The sequence below is a fragment of the Pempheris klunzingeri genome, chromosome 18 (genome assembly GCF_042242105.1).
Source record: "Pempheris klunzingeri isolate RE-2024b chromosome 18, fPemKlu1.hap1, whole genome shotgun sequence".
Taxonomy (NCBI): Eukaryota; Metazoa; Chordata; class Actinopteri; order Acropomatiformes; family Pempheridae; genus Pempheris; species Pempheris klunzingeri.
The window spans coordinates 10,727,000-10,750,642 of NC_092029.1; the positions used below are offsets into that span (position 1 = coordinate 10,727,000).

At 41.2% G+C, this 23,643-nt stretch overlaps 2 protein-coding genes across 2 annotated transcripts; one reads left to right on the top strand and one right to left on the bottom strand.

The window, feature by feature from the left end:
- Positions 1-446: 446 nt before the first annotated feature.
- On the bottom strand, positions 447-13,750 carry LOC139218033 (voltage-gated delayed rectifier potassium channel KCNH5-like). Its single transcript, XM_070849567.1, has 12 exons — positions 13,678-13,750; positions 11,613-11,736; positions 11,204-11,310; positions 10,958-11,086; positions 10,376-10,494; positions 9,702-10,094; positions 9,477-9,569; positions 8,149-8,578; positions 4,509-4,708; positions 3,670-3,922; positions 3,189-3,385; positions 447-1,589 (listed from the first exon to the last, which is right to left on the bottom strand). Exons 1-12 carry the CDS (start codon positions 13,748-13,750, stop codon positions 447-449), a joined length of 3,261 nt encoding a protein of 1,086 aa, XP_070705668.1.
- Positions 13,751-15,376: 1,626 nt separating this feature from the next.
- Positions 15,377-23,299, top strand: LOC139218209 (sphingosine-1-phosphate phosphatase 1-like). Its single transcript, XM_070849768.1, has 3 exons — positions 15,377-16,369; positions 20,535-20,624; positions 21,331-23,299. The coding sequence occupies exons 1-3, from the start codon at positions 15,689-15,691 to the stop codon at positions 21,880-21,882; spliced, it is 1,323 nt and encodes a 440-aa protein (XP_070705869.1). The 5' UTR covers positions 15,377-15,688; the 3' UTR covers positions 21,883-23,299.
- The last annotated feature ends 344 nt before the right edge of the window (positions 23,300-23,643 follow it).

A 23,643-nucleotide genomic window follows, 5' to 3' on the forward strand; every position in this document is an offset into this window, starting at 1 on the left:
CTAAGATATGAAACGTTAATGTTGCTTTAATATTATGAAAGCTGTGGCAGGGGAACTTTCTCGCTAAAACATCTGGGGAGGTGTAAAATTAACATCCAGAAAAGCGTCCATGTTTAAAAAAAGGTGACTTGACCTCAGCGCTTGTTGGTGGTTTATAATTCTTATAAAAATGTAAATTTCTGATTCTTTAATTGTTTGTTCTTTAATTCTTCCTGTACTTTTTTGGCATCTCAAATGTAGCATAAGCAGGACAGTAAAAGTGCCTCATAAGTCAAACACTATTAGAGTAATCCCTGGGTTTTTGCAGTGCTAAGGTAACATGGAAGGGATTTCTGCATGCAGTCAAGTGTTTAATGCAAGAAATGTCTTTGGCAGGCCAGAGACCAGCAGGACATGCAAGCTGGTGCCTCTAGAAATCAGTTCTGAGGGTTTTGAGATCAGTAAATTCAAAAGGGCCCATCATCTGCTTTGGGTGTGACAGGCTTGGCGGCGACGACTGAGTCTTGAGTTTTCACTCTGGCCTTCGGGGAGGAAGTCGGCGGCAGCGAGAGTCTTCTTTTTATCGACAGCAGCCTGAGGATTTCGCCCACCTGAGACTCGAGGACTGACAGGCGGCCGCTCAGCTTCTGAATGTCTCCCTTCAGCTCAAGCTTTGCCTCGTGCAGGGTCGCTTGAAGGAGCGCTTGTTCAGACACCGGCTGAACCAAAGCGTGTTTGAGGGAGTCGACCCCGAGGCCGTGCTCGAATGGGTTTCTCTCCAGCGGGCTCTTCTCCATTGGGCTTCTCTCGAAGGAGCTTCTTGAATCTCCGGCTCGGTCGATGCGTAGATCGCTCTTTGTAATACCGCTGTCACAGGAGTCCGTTTTGTGCAGGGCGCTTGTTTCTTCACCCGCTTCTCCGGCGCTGTTGCCGCCCTCTGTGCTCCCCATGTCTCCACTTTCCTCCAAATCCTGGGCCTTGTTGGTGGCTACTAACTGTTCCGAGGATCCTTTCGGCCACTCCTCTGCTTTCTGTGGCTGCTTTTCTTGCTCGACAGCAGGAGGCGGTGGTGCAGCTGATGTGGCACTTCTAAACTTCGCCCAGCCTCGACCAACTTTGCTGCTGGTGACGCCGCCTACAGCTCCCTCCCCACCTGTGCCACTGCTCCGTAAAGGGCTGCTGACCCTCAGACAAAGTTTACTCTCTGCATAAGGCCTTGCCGCAGCCTCCTGAGTGCAGCTTTGCTCTGACTTTTCAGTGTGGACAAATGCTTGTGGAGGCGTGGCCATGCTGCAGCCGCCGCCTGCGCCCCCTCCCCCTGTGCAGGGTGCATTATTCTGCACAGTGGAGCTGTATTCCTGCTGCTGAGAAGACACGGACTGACACTGCGTGTAAGAGTTGGAGTCGGAGTGGTGATGGTGCAGCGGCTCCACCTGCACACAGTTGTGATCAAAGTAAGCGTGGGACTCTGCTGGTGTCTGAGTGTCTCTCTGCTGTCTGAACCTCTGGAACAGCTTGCGGACTGGGTGGTCTTCAGGGATGGAGAGAGTCACCTCGTTCCTCTGGCGCTCCTGCTCCCTCTTCACATCCGCAATCTTTCTGAAGATGACCTGCAAGAGGGAGAATCTGTGCATGAGGACAGTGATGCCTGCTAATAAATTACAATAGCAAAGGTCTACAAAATGCACATATATAATGTAGACCTGCTATGTATGCTGAAATATTAAAGAGGTGAAAGCAGCAATGCACAGGGGAGACTGTTAATAAAGCAATAATGGAGAAATATGGAGGCCCAGAGAGGGAAAAGTTGATATTACCTCTCACTTTCTATTTCTTTGCAAACATTTTTAATCAATGTTGCTGAGGAAGCTGTGACATCATTGTGAACTATTCCAAATGTTCACAGTATTTTCACATGTATACTGCAGTCCTTTTGACAAGTGTATTACTGATTAAATGTCCCATGTTGAATGTTCACAAGAGGTCTTTTTATCAGCATTTGAAACTAACTAACTTAGATTATTATGTTTAAAGCCACAACATGTAAGTTTCTTGGTCTAATCTTCCTCCAGTTTCGCTGAGCTGCCTCCATGAGCGAAACAATTTGTTCCCACAAACACGTTGATCAAATCAGATCCACAAGACGCAAAAACACGCTGAACCCAAAAGAAAAAGGTTCAAGGTGTTGCTGGACATCCTGTTACTGCTTTCAGATGCTGATCAAATGGATGCTGACACCTACAGCTTGTGTCCATGTGCAGTGAGGACGCACATTCATCATTCACGCACGTGCAAATAAACTGAAAACACAACAGTCAGGAGGGTGTTTTCACGAACCGCTTCTAAAGCTGCTAAAATGAATAATAGATGTCTTTATTTTCATTGAATACATTTTAAGTACGAGACATAAATCTTTCAACATGTGGCCACAATTTGCCTCAAAATTGTTTCGATTTCAAGCTGGTTCACTGATGCTGTTTGACCTCAGTACATATAATTACATAACACCACTTATAATGGAGCTGTGACACACTAGAAAGGTCAGAGAGGAAATTAAAAGCTTATAGTTACTTAAAATCTCATAAAATCATTATAAACTTTTTGACTTGTTATAGAAACTAGCATGTTTCTGTAAACATTATGCTGTGATGTGGCTGTGTTTGTTAGCTTAGTTAAGGCTGCTATTTTAGGGTTTATATTACGTAAATATGTGTCTGTTTAATTCATTTGTAAAAGTGCATATTTTAATTCATAGGATCTACTGCATCTCAGGAGTATTTCACATAAGTCCGTCCTGAGCAAAGAGCACAGCATGAACCACATACATTACGAATTTATGTGACGTTGATCCCGTGGGATAGCATTACAGCGATATATGAGCAACGTATTATCAAGAATGGAAAGCTACACATCTCATTGCCTTAATGGGATTAATATGTAGAGCCTGAAGAAGCTCTATCAAACATGATCAAATATTCATCAGAGTCTTCGTTTGGACTATTTTTTATTCTGTGGTTTCTCATTGCTACCGTTGGAAACAGTGTGCATGTGCAGAACTATCTAAATCTATACTTTTTACGCATTTACTGCCAACCTGACAAGGCATGATGACATTTTCTTATTTTGGTTTACTTGTTTTAAGCTTAAAACACCAAATAAGACAGAACGACAGCTGTGTTTTCCAATAAGAGTTCAAGAGGAATTTGTACCCGTTTTCGTAGATTGCAGGTGAGGATGAGGTTGCGGGAGAAGGTGTTTGCGAATGCCGTGTAAAACTCCAGCACCCTCATCAGAGCCTCTCTCTTGATGACGTGCAGATCGCAGTAAGTCAAAGCTCGGACATTTGCACAGGCCCGGGCCAGTGTGGTCTCTTTCCAGAACACGTCTCCAAACACGTCACCTTTACCTGGAAGGAGCCAGACATTATCACTTATAAAGGGACGTTATAAAGGGCTGAAAGTGTTCAAATCTTTGACATACAAAAGTTACATGTTCCTTTTAAGGGGAGCATAGTATAAAAAGCACAAGAGAAAACTTCTAAGAGGAATGAAAGTGAGTTTATTCAGTCAGAGAAAAACTGAGGAAAACATTCAGCAGGGGATCACAAACTGAGACAACCTGCTCTAGTTTTATCTGTGCCAGCAGGCACAGATAAAACACGGCCTGGTCTGCTTCATGATATTGGCTTACCTAGTATTGCGATGACTTCATCGTCCTGGATGACTTCAAGTGAACCGGAGACGACAAAGCAGAGGGTGTCGAGGCTCTCTCCGATGTGGAAGATGAGGTCTCCAGGTGCGCAGTGTGTGGTCTGAAACTCCACGGCCAGAGAGCGCAGACAGCCGTCGCTGGCCAGGCGGAACGCTGGGTGGTCGTTGAACACCTGCCTGTTGAGGTGGACGCAGATGTCTGCCCGCATGTCTTTGGGACAAATCGATAGAACCTGGGACAGATATCAGAGCAGTTAATCATATACCAAAAATACTCCCTTAATTTCAGTCACTCAAGACTTGAGTTTCAAGTGGATGGTTAAAAACAACAAGCCTTTAATGAACATGGGCTGGAACATTATAAAAACACATACACGCCCTCTTCAGGCTACCAGTAAATTACTGGTGATTAAATCTAATCTAATCTATCAATCTGCTGTTACTTTAGCAAAATATCAGCTAAAATATCCCTCGCTTTATGACACTTTATGATAATAAATGTGGCATCACTTTCCAGAGCTGCTGGACCTGAAGGTCCAGGCATCATCCTGCAAAGTTTCAGAGAATTCATTGAGTGTCTCAATCGAGTGAACTCGATGATCTGCTGTGACCTTTGAGACTCATTATTGCTCACGTCGTCTCGTCCACCTGTCATCCCTCCCCAGGACATTTCTTAATGATACTGTTAAAATAAAAAATCATATCATTCTTTCTTTTTGACAGTCGTTGACAGAGCCCTGCATCAGAGTAACTGATAACAGAGAACTGCAAACCTCTGTCCAATCAGTGCATTGTTTTGGATCCATGAGAATTATGTACCTTATCTGTGTCGATGCCCTTAGACATGGCCCAGGTGGACACGATGAAGTCCATGACCCTCTCGCTCAGACCTTTGGGGACCTGATAAAGCTTGAGGAAGTCGCGCACATTGTTGAGCATCTCATGGTAGCGGTTTGTGTTGGTGTACATCTGCTGGAAGATGGTGGTGACGTTTCCAAAGATGGTAGCATATAGCAGTGCTGAAACAAGGGAGGAAGAGCAGCAGTCAAAGGCGGGGCTGATTTATTCAACAACATGAGACGGGAGGGAATGATTTATCTAAGTAAATCACTCAGAACATTTACAGGATTTGTATCTCAAATATTTAGGAATTTCTCCTCAAATTTGTGGTTAATTATTGGGTAAATTAATGGATTACTGCATATTTAAATATTTCTAATGGATAATCTGCTTGTTTTAATGGTGATAAAAGAAAAAAAAAAACATTACATGAATCCCTTGTAGGTGTGGACGGAAATAATGGATAAGTTGAAGGATTGTAAGATGTTACGGTATTTTAATGGATTATACGCATGTCTTTTATTTGTACTTCAAAAATGACCTAAATTATTAAATTACCTTAAATCTTAAACTATTATGGTGAAAAGTTATCAGGAAAAAACCAAGCGTGGAAACAATAAAAGTAAAAATTGATGGATTTGAACAACAGATATTTTTTTAATGAATTAAATGTGTGGTTTAAGTGGTAATTAAGGGGAAAAATCACTAAAATTGAATATAAACATCTCTTTTTCACTTACATTCAAAGGCCATGGCCTTTTGAAGAATAAATTAGGGCTAAAACACTTCCAATTTTTTTTCATCAGTCTTTTTTTTATCCCTTAAAATAGCGTATGTACACTTAAACCAATATAATCCATTAAAAATACCATATTTTATTTTTATCTTTCCCCTCTCTTAAATTATGTATATAATCTATTAAAAAAGCCCTAAGATATTACAATTTTGCCCTAAAATCACAATACAAATACTATAATTACCTAATTATTAATGAATATTTAACAAAATTTTAACCCTGTAAAGCTCACACATTTCCCAGAATAGTACTGCACAGTCTCTCAGCAGCTAAAACACACTCACGCACGCAATGAGAGGTGGATTTTTAATGTAATTCATGCACACATTTCCTCAGTAAGAGCGGTGCTCTGCAGCGCTGCAGTGACCTCAAAGAGTCAGTCAGCATCTCTTATCGTGAGGTTTTATCCACTCAAGAGGAAGGAGTCGTCTCCAGTCGCCACAGCAGGATCACAGAGGTTAGGATCCATATCTAACGTGATGGCTCATTGTCCATTTACTACACTCCAGCCTGCAGGCAAACTCTCCCTTTCTTCTCTTCCTCTCACATAATTACTGTATCTGTAGCAGGAGATTTATGGGCCGTAATTGAGGCCGACACTTCAGTGTGACTGAGTGATCTTCGTGATCGAAACACCACCAGAGTACTGGGTGTTTACTTTTGGAAGTACAGACCTTGAAGCGTGGCTGTCACTTTGTGTCTCCCTCACTGCTTCTGTTGCATCACTTTACAGGCTGTTTTAGAGGAGTGGGCCAAAGGTTAGAGCGTGAAGGCGAGTCGTGACGGAAGAACTGTAAGCAAAGGCTGACAGTGGAAGCAGTGACACTAAAGGTGAAGCTATTACTGTAACTGCAGAGGCTGATGAAAATAATACAGACACTTGCATAAAAATAGACCTTTCTATTTTTACAAAGAGGTTCAAAGTAATTAAAAGAGCTCGCTTTGACGTTTCACGCAAAACACTTTTTAATGTGAACAGACTCATTTTTGTGAATGAAACGGGTGAATTTAATGTTCACCACTGTCTAAAATACATGTAGTTTCGATGTAAAGTTAGAAATATGATATCAAAGGAATATTAGAGCAGTGTAGGCTGAGCCACTAGTGTTGTACAGCATGCTTATGAGTTCATGTTAAAGCTTGATGTTGACCTAATTTACTGTTGCATCTCATCCACAACTGCAACTTAACAGGATCTGAAATCAAAACCATTAAATATCCAGACTGTAAAGCACACTGTACTGTGGTTGTTGAGATAGTAGCTTTTACCTGGACTCACATTATCAGTTTACCAAATGAAAATAGCCATGTTTGCCTCGTATTTGGCATTAAGCAGTGACAGAGGAATATAAAATGACAAAAAAAATGTTTTCCTTGACTTTAAACAAATGATTTAAAGCCAATAAAGTGCTGGAATAAAGACAAAGCTTTTCTGATAGTGATGACCAACCTTCAGACGGACCCTCATAGAGCAGGATGTGATGGGCGCTGAACATGTCACTTTTTATTATCAGCAACGCCGAGTCCTAAACTCTCCGCCGTGGTTCAAACGCTGAGGCTGCAGCTTAAACTGAATTAGACGACCAGAGTCAGGAGAGCCTGTGAATCACTGAGCTCTGTCGCGTGTAAAGACTTATTTATCCGTGAGTAATCTCTCAAAAATAAAATTTAAAATAGAAGTTCATTATTTAATTGTGGAAGACCTGACTATTCTTTGTGAATTAATCACAAATATGCTTCTGGTTTAACTTTTAACATCAACCTGCCTCCATTGTTATGTTTATGTTTATGCATACATTCATGTCTGTGTGTTTATGTGTGAAGATAAAATTGTTGACCTCTGCTTCACCACACACTTAACCGTCAGAACCAGCCTTGTGTCGATCTCACTCAGCCTGTAATTTCACTTCGCATCTGCACAGATCCTCCTGAACATCTCCACCATATGCTGCTTTACTGGCAGCTGTCACAAAGCCAGTCAGCCTGTGCAGCACATTAGCGTGCCTAGCATGCCAGTAAATGCTTCCAGATTGTCTGGACTCCTGCAAGGTTGTACTGGCATATTATGAGTGGTTGAACGCATGAATGAAATGAAAATAGCATCAAGGGATCTAAGTATCGTATGCTGTAGAGGGAGAGATCGAAGAGAGGCTTCTTCTGTCATGTGTCTGTTATCCCTGACATGTTGACATGCTCAAGCTGCTCAAACTGGTATCTGTCAGTCAAGCATGAGTGGTTCGCTGTTTAGACAGTACGTGACAGATGCCAGTGGAGGTAAAGCACACATCTATTTGTAGTGAAAAGAGAGTGCACAATCATGACTTTTTTTAATTTTATGAATCGTCTCAGCACATATTGCCTCGCCACTGAAACAACAGTGGAGCTGCTGTTCTTTTGTCCTCCACTCAGATTTATTTGAACTGTCAAGGTTGTACTTTACGTCCATTGAGGAAGAAAAACAGTGGTCACTTTGATTTAAGCAGTTCTGGAGAGCTTCTCTTGAATTTCACTTGACAAACTGCCCACAGGGCAGATGATGAATTTAGGGTTTGTGCTATAAGTCAAAGGCTTGGACAAATACAGGAAAGATTAGTTGTTTAAATGTGTGATAGAAAGAGCTTGTGTGTATCTGTATCCGACGCCTGTGTGACTTTATAATGTCATCTGCATTCACTGCTCCATTAGCCAGCACTCACACTGAGAACAGTGTAATATCAGATTTGACAGATATGATTTCCTAAAATGTTGCACTGAATTAGAAGGTTTGAAATAAGTCTTGAGATTTTATGGTGCATAGTGCTTCATTTTGGAAAGAGTACTTACAGCCCACCATCATCATGGCCACTGAGAAAATCTTCTCGCCGTCTGTGGCCGGAGCAATGTTCCCGAATCCGATGGTGGTGAGACTGGTCATGGTGAAGTAGAGGGAGGAGATGTACAGCGTGTCCTTGTTGGGTCCACCTTCCCACTGTCCTGTGCCACTGACGTTGTACCGGTAAGGAGTCCCAATGCTCAGGGCCAGCTGGTAGAGCCAGCTGTCTGTCTTAATGGTGTTGGTGGTCTCATCGATGACCTCGTAGTCCCCGATGCTGTACCAGATGCAGGCCAGCCAGTGGGCCACCAGACCGAAGACGCACACCAGCAGGACCAGGACAGCGGCTCCGTACTCCAGGTAGTGGTCCAACTTCCGGGCCACTCGGCCCAACCGCAGCAGGCGGATCACTTTTAGGGAGCTGAACAGACTGCTGAGACCCTACAGGAGGAGGACGTGAGTCAGACTTGTTGCATTGTTGGGGTGAAACGATTGAAAAGTGATAAGCATATATTTTGATGATCAATTGATCTCTGAAATCACTTATTCCAAATGTGAATGTTTTTGTCTTCTGTGATATTAAATGGAATATCTTTAGGTTTTAGTCTGTTGGCCGGACAAAACAAGCAATTTGAATATGTCAACTTATGTTTTGGGAAATAGACATGAGACTGTGTTCTGATATTTTATCAACCAAATGTTTAATCAATGGCTCAAAAATAGTCAACAGGTTTACTGATGATGGCAATAAACACAAGTTGGATTCAATAAGCACATTGGTTCTATAAACTTAGTTGTATGAAGCCTTTTTTCCACTCCTACAGTCAAGTTAAAACACTACAATGGGGTTGCTTTGTTATTGCCTTATTTGAATGTTGCTGGAATCATATCAGTATCTGCTTTTGTCACATATCTCAGAAATTGCAGCTAATTTGAACCTTCATGAACTGATTTTCTTTCCCTTTAGCTCTGTTTTGGTCTCCACCAATTCCTAAAGGGAAATATCCTGCTTTAGCACCAGCGAGGTGCTAACTTTGTCTGCTGTTTGCTTCTGGTCAGGTAGCATACAGTGAGTTTTTCAGTGTCTCCGGCCTGTTCAGCTGCTTATGTATGCGACTGGTGAGAGTGAACCAAAAGTTAAGTTGTAAAACCAAAACAATGAGCTGAAAGATACTAAATCGCTACAGAGACTGAGGGGAACTTTAGAGTCGGGTGATACTTCTTGGTGGATTTTTCACTACGAGCAACTCCTCTAACATTACATATGGTCATTTGATTCAGTGTTAATATAAGAAATACTAATTAAAGCAGCTTTAAAAGAAAACAAGGACGTCCTTACTGGGAGTACAGAGTCTTCTGTCCGAGTGATATTTCTGTGGAAATGTGAAGACTCACGGAGATGACTTCCCGGAGAAGCAGATGTGATGACATCCTTCATAGAAACAGGCGATCAGAAATGTTTTGACATTTATAAGTAACACTTCCTGAGATATTTTAGCAATAAAACAAAGCCACATAAGAAGAATCATCCTGGATTTGAGGAACATGTTTGAAATCCACTCACCTCATCTACGTTTTCAAAGGCGTTGATGATATCGTAGGGCAGACAGGACAGCAGGTCGATGACGAACCACGTCTTCACGTAATTCATTCGTATCAGCTTCGCGTCTGAAATGACCTCACCAGCAGGACCGACAAAGGTGGTGTGGAAGTTCAGCACAATGTCGATGAGGAAGACGACGTCTACCACGCTGTCCACCACCAGCCAGGCCAGATTGTTTTGCTTTGTTTTGAAGGAGACGTTGTAGGGCACCATGATGGCGGTGTAGAATGTGAGGATGAGGATGACCCAGTCCCAGGTGGTCTTGAAGGCGCAGTAGTGGAGGATGATGTGTGGAGGTGTTTTAGGGGCCTCCTGTTTGTACTGAGGGAGGATGTCTGATCCCAGCTGGAGAGCCTGTCATTGAGAGAGAACGTTCACCATCATGAGTGAAGAATCACATTTAAGTGCATCAAGGACTAGTCGTCTCTTAACAAAATGAAATACTAAAACCTGATTTTAATTGGACTCAGAAATGCAATGTTCACTGTCTCCAGAGATTTTATTTTCTAACCATGCTAAACAATTTTAGGGTGGATTTTTCCTTTCAAAATTGGAAAGTGTACTAATTTCCTGAATGGTGAAATTCTTTTACAGCCTCTTTATTCTCTTGAAGGTGCTGTCTGGACGTTGCCCACCTCAGCCAGTCTGGAGGGCTTGTGGCTGACCTCCGGCTTGCCCAGCGGCGCCAACTGCTGCACCAGGTTGCGATTGTTGGTCAGCGCCCGTGTTAGTCTGGCGAACTTTGTCCATCCTACTTTGGCACAAAGGACAAAACAAAATGAGTTCATTCCCTGTGTGTGTAGTCAGTATTTTCATACATCCCCCATCCCTGTGTGAGTGTCCTCTGTTTCTGCTTGACGTATGTAAGTCTTAGTGGCACACTTGATCCCCCTGGGACATGGCACCACTCAGACCCACAGAGACCAGTGTTCACTGACCCGCACACACAACACCTGGACAGTTGTATGTTACATATCAGGAAACACACGTCTGTTAAGTCACAGCCACTCGTGTGTGCTTGAGACTGCAGCCTCCATGGTCTAACCCCCCTTAATGAGACGTTCACTTGACAATCATTTGATCTGGATCTCATGTAAATACGTTTTCTAACCCTTTAGTGCGTGGAATAAGAAATGAGACAGTTTATCACGACAACAGTGAAATACTGAGTGGGCTGAAAGCATTTGGTCCAGATACAAAAACATGAACCATCTCACCTCTAGTTGCTTCATCTTCAATCGGCTGTTTGAAAAGTGTAATGTCTCTGAAGGTACAGAGGAAGAGCACCACTTTGTCATTTTCATTTCTGATCGGAGCGACCTGCATGTAAAGCCATATCGGTGTTCCTGTGGGAAACAATTAAAGTTAGAGTAAATGTTACTGTAAAAAATACAAACTCACTTTTTAATCCAGCATTTTATGATTTTAGAAAAAAAAACATAGGACTAAATAGTGATACTCACTATTCTTTGTATAGAGCAGCACCTCATAGAAATTGGACTCATAGCTGTCAAAGGTCCGTCTGATTTTGTCTATGGTCTTCTTATCAGTCAGGTCACCATACATGAAACTGCAAAACAAGGGAGAAAGAAAACAAAGGGGAATGTTATTGTTAGCTGGTTGTGGGGAAAGAAAAGACTGAAGAAAGGACATGACCGGCTGCTTTTTCTACATTCTTCATCTGTATTGTAGTTGCTTCAAATCGGTGGTCATATTTTCTACAGATAACAACGTCTGGTTTTACCAGCATAAAGATCAGATCAGATTTCAGGGTGCTAATTATTATCTGGACAGATCTGGACAAGATTAGGCAAAATCTGGCTCAATTAGTTTTTTTAAACTGTTGATCAATGACCACAGAAAGGATCTTACTTGCACGTGCTACTCCTGTGCATGACTTCAGCTCTGTGGTATCCAGACAACTTGCAGAATCCATCATTGCTGTAAACGACCGGCCACTCCACGATCTGTGCATTTCCCAACAGGAAACTGGTTTCTGCAACAAAACAGAAACATACGGCAGTCAAAAACAAAACTAGTCACAACTGACAGCACACCTGCAGACTGCTGCACTTTGTCATCAATGTCGTAAAATCCCAATAAGAAAATAGCTGATTAAATCTGACATTTTGATGTTTTCTTTTTCATTTCCAGTCTCGTAAAAGTCCTGCTAACCAGTGTCATGAATTAAAGAAACCCTCAGCATATATCTCTACCTCATATATTCAGTATAATTATTCAAATCTATATAAATTAACTCTCCCACCAACATTTTGAAACTAGATGCAGAAATCATGAATATTTAAAGCGGCAGTAAACTGTGGTAATCCGACGAGTCACTGGGCAGAAATAGTTGTTGGTAAAATGTTGATGTTCCTCCCTTAATGTTAATGAAACATTGATGAGGAGTTGCAGTCTCGAGAGGAAAGACTGAGGACGTTTTTTTTTTTCTCCAAATGGCAAATCATCATCGAAGCGGTCAAACTTAAAACATCTGCATGTTTATATTCAATTCAAGATTCAAAGACTTTAGTGTCACATGCTCAGCAGTTACATGAAGCAATCACTGGCAGTGAAATTCTTGTGTCTCTGGTTCCCGGTAACACTGCTAACAGTATCAAGTAAGTAATATAAATAAGGTATATACAACTAAAAAAATAATAATGAAATAAAATAAAATGTACAGCTAAATAGATAATAGATAAATAGAGGTGCAAAATAGGGCAGTGCAAAATTGTTGTGCAGATTATGGGCAGTTTAAAAGTCTTATGGCCTGGGGGATGAAACTGTCTCTGAGCCTGCTGGTGCGGGCTCGGATGCTGTGGTACCGACGGCCAGACGGCAGCAGGCAGAACAGTTTGTGGCTGGGGTGATAAGAGTCCTTCAGCTTCAGTGTTGGATGACTTTGGGTTGTAATGAATGTATCCACACTGAATACCAGACTAAATTCACCTTAAACATACCCCAGTGATGAGCAGTGCCTTTTCAGAGGTTAGTTCGTGTTGCATTATTGTTCTTTACACAACAGTTTTCTGACATCATGCACTTCATCTGTACTTAAACCTTCAGTCTCACACGCACTCATCCTCAGTCTGCAACAGCCTGCCACACACAGCCAGTCAGAAAATCAAGTTTTAACCACATAAATATTATTAAAAAACACATTATTTAATGGCACTACAGGAGATAAAATACCATAAACACAAATCACATTGTAAAAGAAAATGAAACAAGCCAATCTTTGTGAGGTTGTTCTCTTATTTACTGTCTGTCAGTAAGAAAAGACAAATTCACTCTCAGTTGCCAGTGAAGGCACCACGCAGCACAACATGAGCACTTTTGGGGCTTCATGTAAAATAAATAAATATCATCCAACTCTGACCAGCATCTCTGCAGCATCTGCTGTATTGTTATTGTTATTTATTTAATAATTCATCACATCGAGCACATTCAATTCTCCAGGTTTCCCTCGAAAAAGAGATTTTAATCACCAGTTAAGTTAAGTTTCTTATAATCACTCATCCTGAGGAACTCATCAGATATATAAAGACATATTAGACAGAGTAGCGGTTAAATCATATAATGAGCAGCAATCAAACATGAAATGGACCCAAATCAGATAAGAAAGTATTTTCTCCTCATTGTCTCTGTAGCTAATGATGGTATAGAGATGTGAGGAAAACAATAGGCCATTATGCGTATTTTATCTTATTAATTCAGGGAATTTGGACATGAGTCTTATTGCACAATTCATCATATAATAGGTTATTGTAAAAAAAAGAAAAAAAGAAAAGAAGTGGAAATTTAAAAAATGTTGTTGATGCTGCTTTTCATTAAAAGAACCTGCTGATATCACTGCAGGTTTAATTTGACATCACTGTGGTACCTTGATTGACAAATGAGCTCATTCCTGCTTCCCTTTCAGAGTAAAACTCACCGCTGGAGCGCCGGACGATGTTTTCCAGGAAAGTGTTCTGCGGAGCCACCAGTCCTCTCTTGCCCCCATGCATTATCAGGGTCCCGGACGGAGGCTCGGAGCTGCTCGGTGGTGGTGCTGATGCTGTCTGCCCCCCTCACAGGTCTGTCCGGTCACAGCGAGGACCTCAGCGGTCAATTCACCCACAATAATGACACAGACTTCCGGACTGAGGGTTTAAAATTAAAAGCCTCGTTGCCAGACGTGACATTTTCTTCTGTGTAAGTATAAATTGAAAAACTATCTAATATGGAATTTGAAATAAATTATCATAATTATCTGCAAAGTCAATGTTTGTGTCTCATTTACAGCCATTTGTCCACACCTAAGTCCTGTATAAAAAGGACAAGACGAGCTACAAAACACGTGATCTTTACTCGTTAAATGAAGATCATCAATATATATCTTGTATCCCTGTTGCATAACAGTCACATCAGCCTTTGCAATAAAAACACCCCTATAAATATTATACTTTTATTTTGAAGGAAAGGCCATTGATTTTCCGGTGTTATTCTTCAGATATTGTTATTGTCTCAGACCTTTAAACATGGAATAAATATTGAATTTCCTGGAATTTCTGTTTAATTTCTGTATGATTTTGTATGAAGTTGTTGTTTTTGCTTTTTTCTATCTCTTATGTGACTTATTTGAATGCATGATGTGCACAGTGTGGCCCTGCTCCTTTCTCCTCCTCCTGTCTGATGTGGCAGAAAAGGTTTTATAATGTAACTGGAAAATGTTATGTAAATGTAAATGTGTGAGGAGGCAAATGTGTGTTATTACAGCTTCAGTCTATGCTACTTGCAACCTCTAAAATATAATTTGAGTATTGCAGATGTGTGCTGTCGGCAGCATGTGAGGATAAAGGAGGAAAATTCAAGTAAAATCAGAAGCAACTAAGAACATTTAAGAACACAAGTACTGCACTGAATGTTTTGAGGTATTGGTACTTAACTTGATTATTTCCATTTCATTTCCCACTACATTTCAGAGATAAATGTAATACGTTTCATTCCACTTTATTTATAGTTTTACTAGTTACTTTGTGATTAGCATATTACATTAAAAAAGGCATAAGATATAATGCTTTGTTGTATGCAGATGAGTTAAGTAGCTTTACAATTTGTCTCAGCAGACAACATTTAAACTAGTACAGAACATAATATTCTATAGTATGATACAGTAGTCTATGGTAATGTGCGGTATTTATGTGCGGTATTTATGGTATTTTATGGTAACCTATGGCATTCTGTGGCACCCTGTTATATGATGGTATGGTATTCTATGGTAATATATGGTATTTTATGCAATCTACTGTATTCTATGGTATTTAATGGTATGGAACGGTATGCTGTGGTAATCTATGGTATTCTATGGTGGTAGTGGTAGACTTAGTGTCAGTAATAGTGGTAGCAGTAGTAGTGGCATTATATTAGTAGTATCTTAAAATATGAATACTCTAATATAGTACAAGTACAGTACAGCACTTGAGTAAATATACTTAGTTGCTTTCCACCACTGGGGTACAAATGCATTTGAGCCAATGTTGGATTACTTTTTGAACACGTGTAATGTGTTACATGTCCAGCAGGAGGCGGTATGTAGACCTGTTGGACATTGACCGACCAACATTAACACAGACGAAGAAGAAACCGAGCCGACGAAGAAAAAGAGTGAAAACAGGAATAACGGCCTGACGCAGTTAGCTGGTGGCTGTATGAATTAGGATTTACCGCAAAGTAATGTTTAACTCTAACGGACTTTGGATGCTGCCTTCCAAAACCTCCAGGCCGGTGTACAAAGTCGGTGTTTTGACTGCGGATATCAGGTAGTATTGAGGAGTAGCTGCTCGTTTTATTCAGTTCAAACAGGAATGCAGCCGCAGAGCTCCACTTCTCCTTAAGCTGAACATGAACATTTCTACGACGGAGCAGGGCTGTGTGTTTTAAATTCACGACTATCATTTCAAATCATGGAGAACGACTTTGTAAAGACTTTTGTGCAGCTGTGTAAAAACCTCCAAGACCCCTGTCACGTAGCGAGGTTTCAGAAACTATGCGGCGTTCAAGGGACGTTTCCGGATAAACCGACCAAGCCGGAGAGTGGACCGTCGGAGCCGGACTGTCCCGGGCTGAGGAAGAGGGTCCAGGGCTCGGATGTTGGTGTGGGCAATGGAGCAGCCGGGGACGCGACCGCACCGCAGGTTAACGGGGTGCAGGGTGACAGCTCCGCCGGGCCTGGTGGTCCATCAGAGGCTGCTGTCGACCCAGACGCCGCCAGGGCGAAACCCCTCCGGAGGAACTCCCTGACCGGAGATGTGGGTCAGGAGTTCCTGATCCACAACAAGTTTCTGTTCTACCTGTTCACGTTTGGGACTGAGCTGGGCAACGAGATGTTCTTCATCATCTTCTTCCCCTTCCTCTTCTGGAACATCGACGCCCTGGTCAGCCGGAGGCTCATCGTGGTCTGGGCCTGGAACCTGTTCGTGGGACAGTCCACCAAGGACATGGTCCGCTGGTCCCGGCCGGCCTCCCCTCCTGTGGTGAAGGTGGAGGTCTTCTACAACTCCGAGTACAGCATGCCGTCCACACACGCCATGACAGGGACAGCCATACCCTTCTGTGTCTTCATGCTGACCTATGGACGGTGGCAGGTGAGCCCCTTTAAAACACGCAGCAGGTGAACTCAGAGTGTTTCAGTGAAGACAGGAGATGTTTGTAGAAATGTACAGCATGAGTGCAGATTACCAGCGGGGCAAAAAGGTCTAATGCCTCAGTGCCCCAAATCCTCAGGGGCTCCAACAGAGACTGTCTTTATAATCTTATGAGTTACTCAATTAATTAATGTGCACTGGTTCCTGTTTGTCTTATTTGGTATGAAACTAAAGATCTTTGGGATCTGTACAAAACAAGCAATCTACTTATGTCTTCTTGGGATTTCAGAAATGGCTTGTTTTTGACCAGTCAATCATTTAACATAGTAATTAGCAGATAAATTGATAATAAAAATAACCTTAAGTTGTAGCCCTTGTTTGCATGGCAGCACTAAGGCACCAAAGCACAATTGAAAGTGCAGAATTTCCCTCAGTTCTGCTGAGTTAGTAAACCACCCACATCCTTATTCATCAAATTCATGAATAGACTGCCTAAACAATAATCTCACTGGTAAAATACATGACATTTCATGTGACAAGTAGTACTTATGAGGTTTTGTGTTTCATCTCCTAAAAATGTATTAATTTTTTAACATGTTAGCAGAGGTGGGCCACCTCGGCAAAGATAAGGGCCTTAGTGTGTTTTGTGTATTTTTACCTATTATGTCCCGCCCTGTATGGCCCTCTGTCAAAATGTAGTTTTGATAACCTTTTATCTTTTCAGGTGCATTTTCATGTTAAACTACTCAAACTAACCAAGACATCATCGAAGTAATCCATCTGATCTGGCAGGTTACTCAAAGCAGCAGCAGCAGCAGCAGCACACATACACTATGTACTGACAGAGGAATGACTGTTCAATAGGACCCACAGCTCATTTTTAAGCTCAGGGCTCCATACTGTGTTAATCCAGCCCTAAGAACAACCTTTTTCACAGCAGACATTTTGACTTGTCAAAGCAGGCAAAGCACAGGTGGAATAGATAACAGTGATGACGACTGAAAGCGTCTCACTGGGACACTTGAATGAATGGAGCCTTGTTATCACTTGCTTTTTCGGACCAGACAAGTCAAAATGTCGGCCGTGAGAAGGGTCCAAACTCAGAGTGAAACTGGAATTGTGTTAAAAGAGATTACCAGGAGCAAGTTGTGTTACTCACGTCACGTCAGACGTCAGCCTCGATCCACAGGACATGAACATGTTTTGATAACCCACAGGGAAGGTGGCCCGACGCACCAACGTCCCAGACATTCACTTTGCAGCATCTTTCCACTTTCAACATCTTTTATTCAGTATTTGTGTTATAAAATCTAAATAAAAAAGACCACAGATGAAGAAACGCTCCGACTGAATGAGAAACAAAAAGCCCACATGACAGAGGAGGGTCAGTCCGGCCAAAGGATTGAAAAGCACAGACTGCCTGTAAACCACTGTTGATCCTTCTCGCCGAGCCTCTATGAAGCATTACAGCCCAGTCTGAATAATAAGAGCATACATGTGGGATGCTTGCAGCTGTTGTGCTCCATTCAAGACATCAAACATTCCTCTGTTTAAGCAGACTGTTCAGACATGACAGGGTGTGTCAGAGAAGTACAGGCGAGCAGTGACTAGGTAGCTTCGTCTTTTAGATAAACAAAGACTTGCTGTTCGACATTGTCAGAGAGAGTGAAGGGACTGGTGAACGTGACTTAGGGGAAGAGGAAGTATCGAATTAAGTTTCACTAAACATTTTGATCTAAAGTGTCAATGGCAGCAACACAAGTGAGCAAAATGAGACAGTCAGGGATAACGGAGCATGACTTTTGCTGTGACTGAATGTCTTTTCTGGTTAAGGCAGAAGAAAAGTGGTTGGGAGGGTTACTTCACTGCTGGGTGGCCAGGAGAGAAAAGAGTGTCGTGTAGTATCAGTCAGGTCAGAGAGCTCAAAGCAATGACAGTTGTTCACCTGCTGATATGGCTGTTACCGTTTGGATTTTCCACCATCGTGGCTGTGCAAAGAGATAAACAAGTAGGGCAGCAGCAGATCCACTGACGGCATCACAAATTCTGACACAACAGAAATTTCCGAATTTTGATAAGGAAAATTTGCTTTCTTAGATAAGTGTGAACATGATGGACAGCAAGTAAGACATTTTACAGTTGAAAAATAAACTGGTGGACAAACTTTTTTTTTTGCCATTTCTGCAGCTTCTCGGTTAGTCATTGGCCAACAGACTGCACACACCGATACTGATATAACCGCCTCACAGGTTAAACGATCTCAGAAGATACATTAAAGCAGGAAAGAAAGAAAAGTTGTGTGGATCAGAAAAAGGAAGTCACAGTGGGAGGAAGAGACTGAGAAAGAGAGGACATGAGGTCGAGAGAGGGAAAAAGACGGCAGTTTACCAAACAGGCTGCTGTTATTTTCAGTTTGGCAGATAAATATTTAATCAATATATCATAGATTCTGATACTATACAGATTTATTTTACTATATATACTGTGTAAGATGTAAACTAGCTGATTTCAGCTGAATGTTTTGATTTCTAAGATGTTTATAACTTAATTTTCTTCAGAAGTTGAACCCTAAACCTCGGCTAAATGGATTCACCGAGGGATTGGAATGGATTCAGATTTGATAAGCAGATTCAATACTGAAGTCAGATCCAGTAAGAGGATTTGATGCTGGATTCAGATTGGATAAAATGCTAGCAAACCCCAACCCTAATCTCTATACAGGAATTAGCAGTCTCTGTGCTGGTTATAACGTGACGCACAATGCATTCCTGTCCTTTGTTAGTGTCCATGTTCATCCTGTGTTTTGAAATTCTTCAGCAATCTCTTGGTTAAATCACCTTGTCCCTGCATCCTATTCACTGTATGTTCAATGTTAAAAAGAGATGCAGTAATGTTATTAGTCAAGCTATTAACTAAATGAAGTCTCGGAAGGAAGAACTCGGACCCTCAATTACTTTTTTTGTTGCCGCTGCTGTTGTTGTCGTCGTCGTACATCTGCAGAGGCGCTTTGAACCGAAGAGAACTCCTTTGGTGTCATCAGGTTCACTGATTTTGAAGGTGGAGGACCTAAAACGTTTCAGAGACCGAGGTTACTAAAGGTTTCAGGAGATAAGATGCAGACCATAAACGGCTTTCGGGACAGGAGGAACTTTCAGACTTTCAACCTCCTTGGTCCAGACTTAAATATCTCAACAATTACTGAGTGGACTGCCGTGAGATGTGGTGCAGATATCCATAGTGTCCTGACAGTGAATATTAACGACTTTTATGATCTGACCCTGACTTTTTCCACTAGTGCTACCATGAAGTCAACATTTATGGTTTTGTGAAATGTCTCAATAAGTATCGGCAGGGTTGTTGTTCCCCCTCAGGATGAACTGTAATGACCTTGGAGAACCTTTTAACTTTTCCTCTAGCGCCATCATCAGGTCAAAGCCTGTAAAAGACTTTGGTTTGTGGGGAAATAGCTTTACCACTAATGACTTTCCCATCAGCCTCAGCTGCACTGCGTGTTTAGTGCTGGTTGGCCTCACAGCTGCTGGCGTGGCTGCAGAGTTGTTTTGTTTTCACACACTGACCTTGGTATGAATTTTTTAAAGATATCGGCTAAATGTTTTCCAAGTGGACTGTGCTCTGTGGTTTTGAAAGCTAAATTTACACTGACAGTGAACTGTCCAGGAGACTAGATGCAAATTGAGCCATAGACTTTATATAAGAAGTGGACGTAACCACCGTGACGTCACTCGTTGAGTTATGGACTGCTGTCTTGAAGCCCTGAGTTCGGCATTCTCCAAGCATCGCAATCAGGGAGCCAGAAGTGAGATTTTGCCTCTGATTGGTCAAGTTTAGGCATGAACCACCTCTGATTGGGTAGTCATAAGGTAGTCCCACCATAACACATACCCTGCTGTATCATCTATTTGATGATACAAAAATGCAGTTTTAAGGCTTCACTTTTCAGACCCAGGTTAGCGGCTACGGTACTGTGGTACTGGTGCTTATTGTACTGCATATTCTGGTCATAGTCAACCTGATGTTAAGAAAAATGTAGTCCTGCAAAACTGGTCCATGAGCCCACTGAGGAAGCTCTTTGTTTCAGAAAACAATGACCACCTCTCTAATGTTTGTTATTTATAATGCCATGTCTTTATGCTCTCTCTCTTAGTACCCCTTCCTTTTTGGCCTGTGTGTAGCTCTGGGCTGGAGTGTCCTGGTCTGTGTAAGCAGAGTCTATATGGGGATGCATTCTATTCTGGTGAGTATATTAAATAAGTGATATGAAATAACTTGTCACTGAAATATGAATAAAAGCACAGCAGTCGTCTGTTCCTGGTGTCATTGATATTATATGTCACAACATCAAATGCTTTTTCAATCTTAGATATATTATGGAGGACACCTACTTTAGATTTCTGTAGGACAGGTTATTTCTTCTTTATACATAGACATATTTTCACTTAAATATATCACATTAATGTATATAACATACACTCGTGCATCACTTTTCACATTTATAATGTACACAGGCGCTTAATATTTATGATTCAGTGGATATTATCTTTAAACACAAACAATAAACTAATTTAAACCAGTAGATAAGATTTGGTGGCCAAGCAGCTGATGTTATTGATATTGTTTATGTTCTTCAGTCATCAGGTTACAGGAGGTTTCCTAAAGCCTCATGTAAAATCAGTTGAGTTGGTAAAAGATGCAGCTTAAATTACATATCGTGGTGGATTGCGTTGTGTAGCGGCACCTACAGATCAGGAAAGTTTTTTGTTTATTTGATGGTATAGAGGTTGATGCTAAAAGAGCTCAGACTTATTAAAATACAGCTAATGAATCATAAATATGCTTTATCAGACTAGCAAGTAGAGGGCAGATATGAGTATAACACTATTAGAATTGACTTTCTCAGTGAACACTCTGGATTTACAGTCACTTTTGTCCCTGTGTTGCAGGAGGTAATCACTGGCTTCCTGTACAGCCTTCTTATTCTAGCCTTCTTCCAGCCAATTTTGGACAAGATCGACAGCTTCTACATGATGAACCACTTTGCTCCACTTGTAATTATCATGTCGCACGTGAGCCTGGGACTCGTGGCTTTCACTCTGGACTCCTGGAGCACCTCTCGGGGCGATACAGCTCAGGCTCTGGGCACTGGGGCAGGAGCTGCTTTGGCTACCCATGTGAACTATCAGCTGGGGCTGCTGCTGGATCCACCACTGTCCTCTCTTCCTCTAACTTTGCCACCAATCAGCACCAGCCTGGTGGTTCTCTCCTTGCTGCGCTTCGTCATCGGAGTCGCTGTCCTCCTCTTCACGAGAATGGCTATGAAAGCAGTGACTATCCCGTTCTTATGTCGGCTTTGCGGGCTGCCTTCAGATGACGTAAGACGGGCGAGGCAGCACATGAAAGTAGAGCTGCCGTACCGTTACATAGTCTACAGTGTTGTTGGTTTTAGTTGTGTCTGTGTGGTGCCTCTCCTCTTTAGGATCTTAAACCTGGCCTGAGTGTTGTGTGCAAACTGTCATGTACAGCTGACATGTTCACAGACATGGTGAGGGCAAATGGCACTTGGAAACTTGCTGCTTGTTTTGACACAAGATAAAGGCTCCGTTTCTGCACAACAGAAACTGATCTAAAGGATAAATATGGTGATATTCTATATTTTTGTGTTGTCAGTAATTCTCTGTGCCATAGAGCTGTATTGTTGTCCAAAAACTATTAAAAACACATCAACGGGCCGTACTGTTGCACTGGGCGACATGTTCCTTCATTATGATGACCGTGGGCACTGTAGTTTATTTTGAGTTGATCCCACATACACCATTCTCATGTTGTAAATACACCAAAAGTGTATCAATCCGCAGCTGAAAATAGTCCTTACCATATACACTATTTACTCCTGTTTGAGTATCAGTGACCAGAAACTACAGTGCCCAGTTGTTTAAGGGAATAATTTAGAAAAAAGAAAGTATATATTTGTGATCTATTTTTTAAGCTTTAAGTCATCAGTATGAACCAGTGGGCTCGGAGCCATAAGCTGGAGGGAGTTGGAAAGTATTGGTAGTCGGACTAAAGTATTATAAGTTTTGGTCTTTTCTCAGGATTTGTTGACAATACCAACAATAGAGAACATCACCAGCCTTTTCCTTTAAGATCCACAGTGTTAACTGGAACTTTGCAAATACAAAATCTATCAGATGTACTGTAATGATACCTGTATTCATTATTAACGAATCTATTGTACATTTCCATAATTTGATCAGAATATATAGTAAGATGTTATTGGAGAACTCCATGCTCTAAGAATAAACCAAATCATGAATCAGCGTGAAATCACTTCCCTTCTCATTTGTTGTTTAAATCAAATCAGTAAAATACTCGGGGTAGTTACATGATCTCTGTTTAAATCTGGAGGAATCTTCTTTTTTTCCTTCCTTTTTTACTTCTGTTGTATAATCACAGTTTTTCTACATTTAGATTTATTTTTTGATTCCAAAAATCTTTGGTCTAACTGTAAGTTAAGAACTCTCTGATACTTTTGATTAAGTATTAAATATTAAGTTAAGCATTTTAATTAACATGACCTGCATTGTTGCTCTAGAAATTAAATCTATACTATGCATACTTGATTTCTACAAATTTCATAAGGACACATTTATCTTGCCCTTCCTTAATCTACAATATATAAAACACTGACCTCAGCATTTGTCTAAATGGCTTGTTTGTATTTGCTGTTGAAATGTTCCAATAATGCTTTATTCTAATTGTCAGAATATTAAGAATATTATATCAGAGCATTTATACTTATAAATACTGTTTAAAGGTCTATTATTACCGTTCATTCCACCATCTTTTTCTGTTGTTCGAGGACTGTATTCTGTGGAAGAAATGTGGAAACTAGGAGAATAAAAATATTACAGAAATGGAAAAAAATCTATATTTTTAATGCATTTTGTTTTCAGAATTGCTCTAAGTGTATCTTTCTTGAAAGGAAATGTCAAAAGAGGAACAATCAATCAGTGCATATGGGGTTTTAGGCTACTGTGTGTGTTCTTATTTTAAGTACTGTGAATACAGATACCTTGTAGCTCCATCTTTCTTTAAGTTTCTTATGTAGGCTTGAAAAGGCGATTCAGCACACAGACAGTGAGGCTGAATACTTAATTCTTAAATCTTAATTTAATTTCACATAATTAGTACATTGACACGTTTAACGATTGATATGTTAAGTGTTGCAAAAATCCAGAATAACTGCATTTTTGGTC

What these genes read in the sequence shown, in the direction of transcription:
- LOC139218033 (XM_070849567.1), bottom strand. Translation starts at nt 13,750, where the DNA reads ATGCATGGGGGCAAGAGAGGACTGGTGGCTCCGCAGAACACTTTCCTG. An exon ending in CATCGTCCGGCGCTCCAGCG is followed by an intron (nt 11,737 to 13,677) that starts GTGAGTTTTACT and finishes GTTTTGTTGCAG; the next exon opens with AAACCAGTTTCCTGTTGGGA. An exon ending in TGAAGATGAAGCAACTAGAG is followed by an intron (nt 10,495 to 10,957) that starts GTGAGATGGTTC and finishes TTTGTGCCAAAG; the next exon opens with TAGGATGGACAAAGTTCGCC.
- LOC139218209 (XM_070849768.1), top strand. Translation starts at nt 15,689, where the DNA reads ATGGAGAACGACTTTGTAAAGACTTTTGTGCAGCTGTGTAAAAACCTC. An exon ending in TGACCTATGGACGGTGGCAG is followed by an intron (nt 16,370 to 20,534) that starts GTGAGCCCCTTT and finishes TCTCTCTCTTAG; the next exon opens with TACCCCTTCCTTTTTGGCCT. An exon ending in TGGGGATGCATTCTATTCTG is followed by an intron (nt 20,625 to 21,330) that starts GTGAGTATATTA and finishes CCTGTGTTGCAG; the next exon opens with GAGGTAATCACTGGCTTCCT.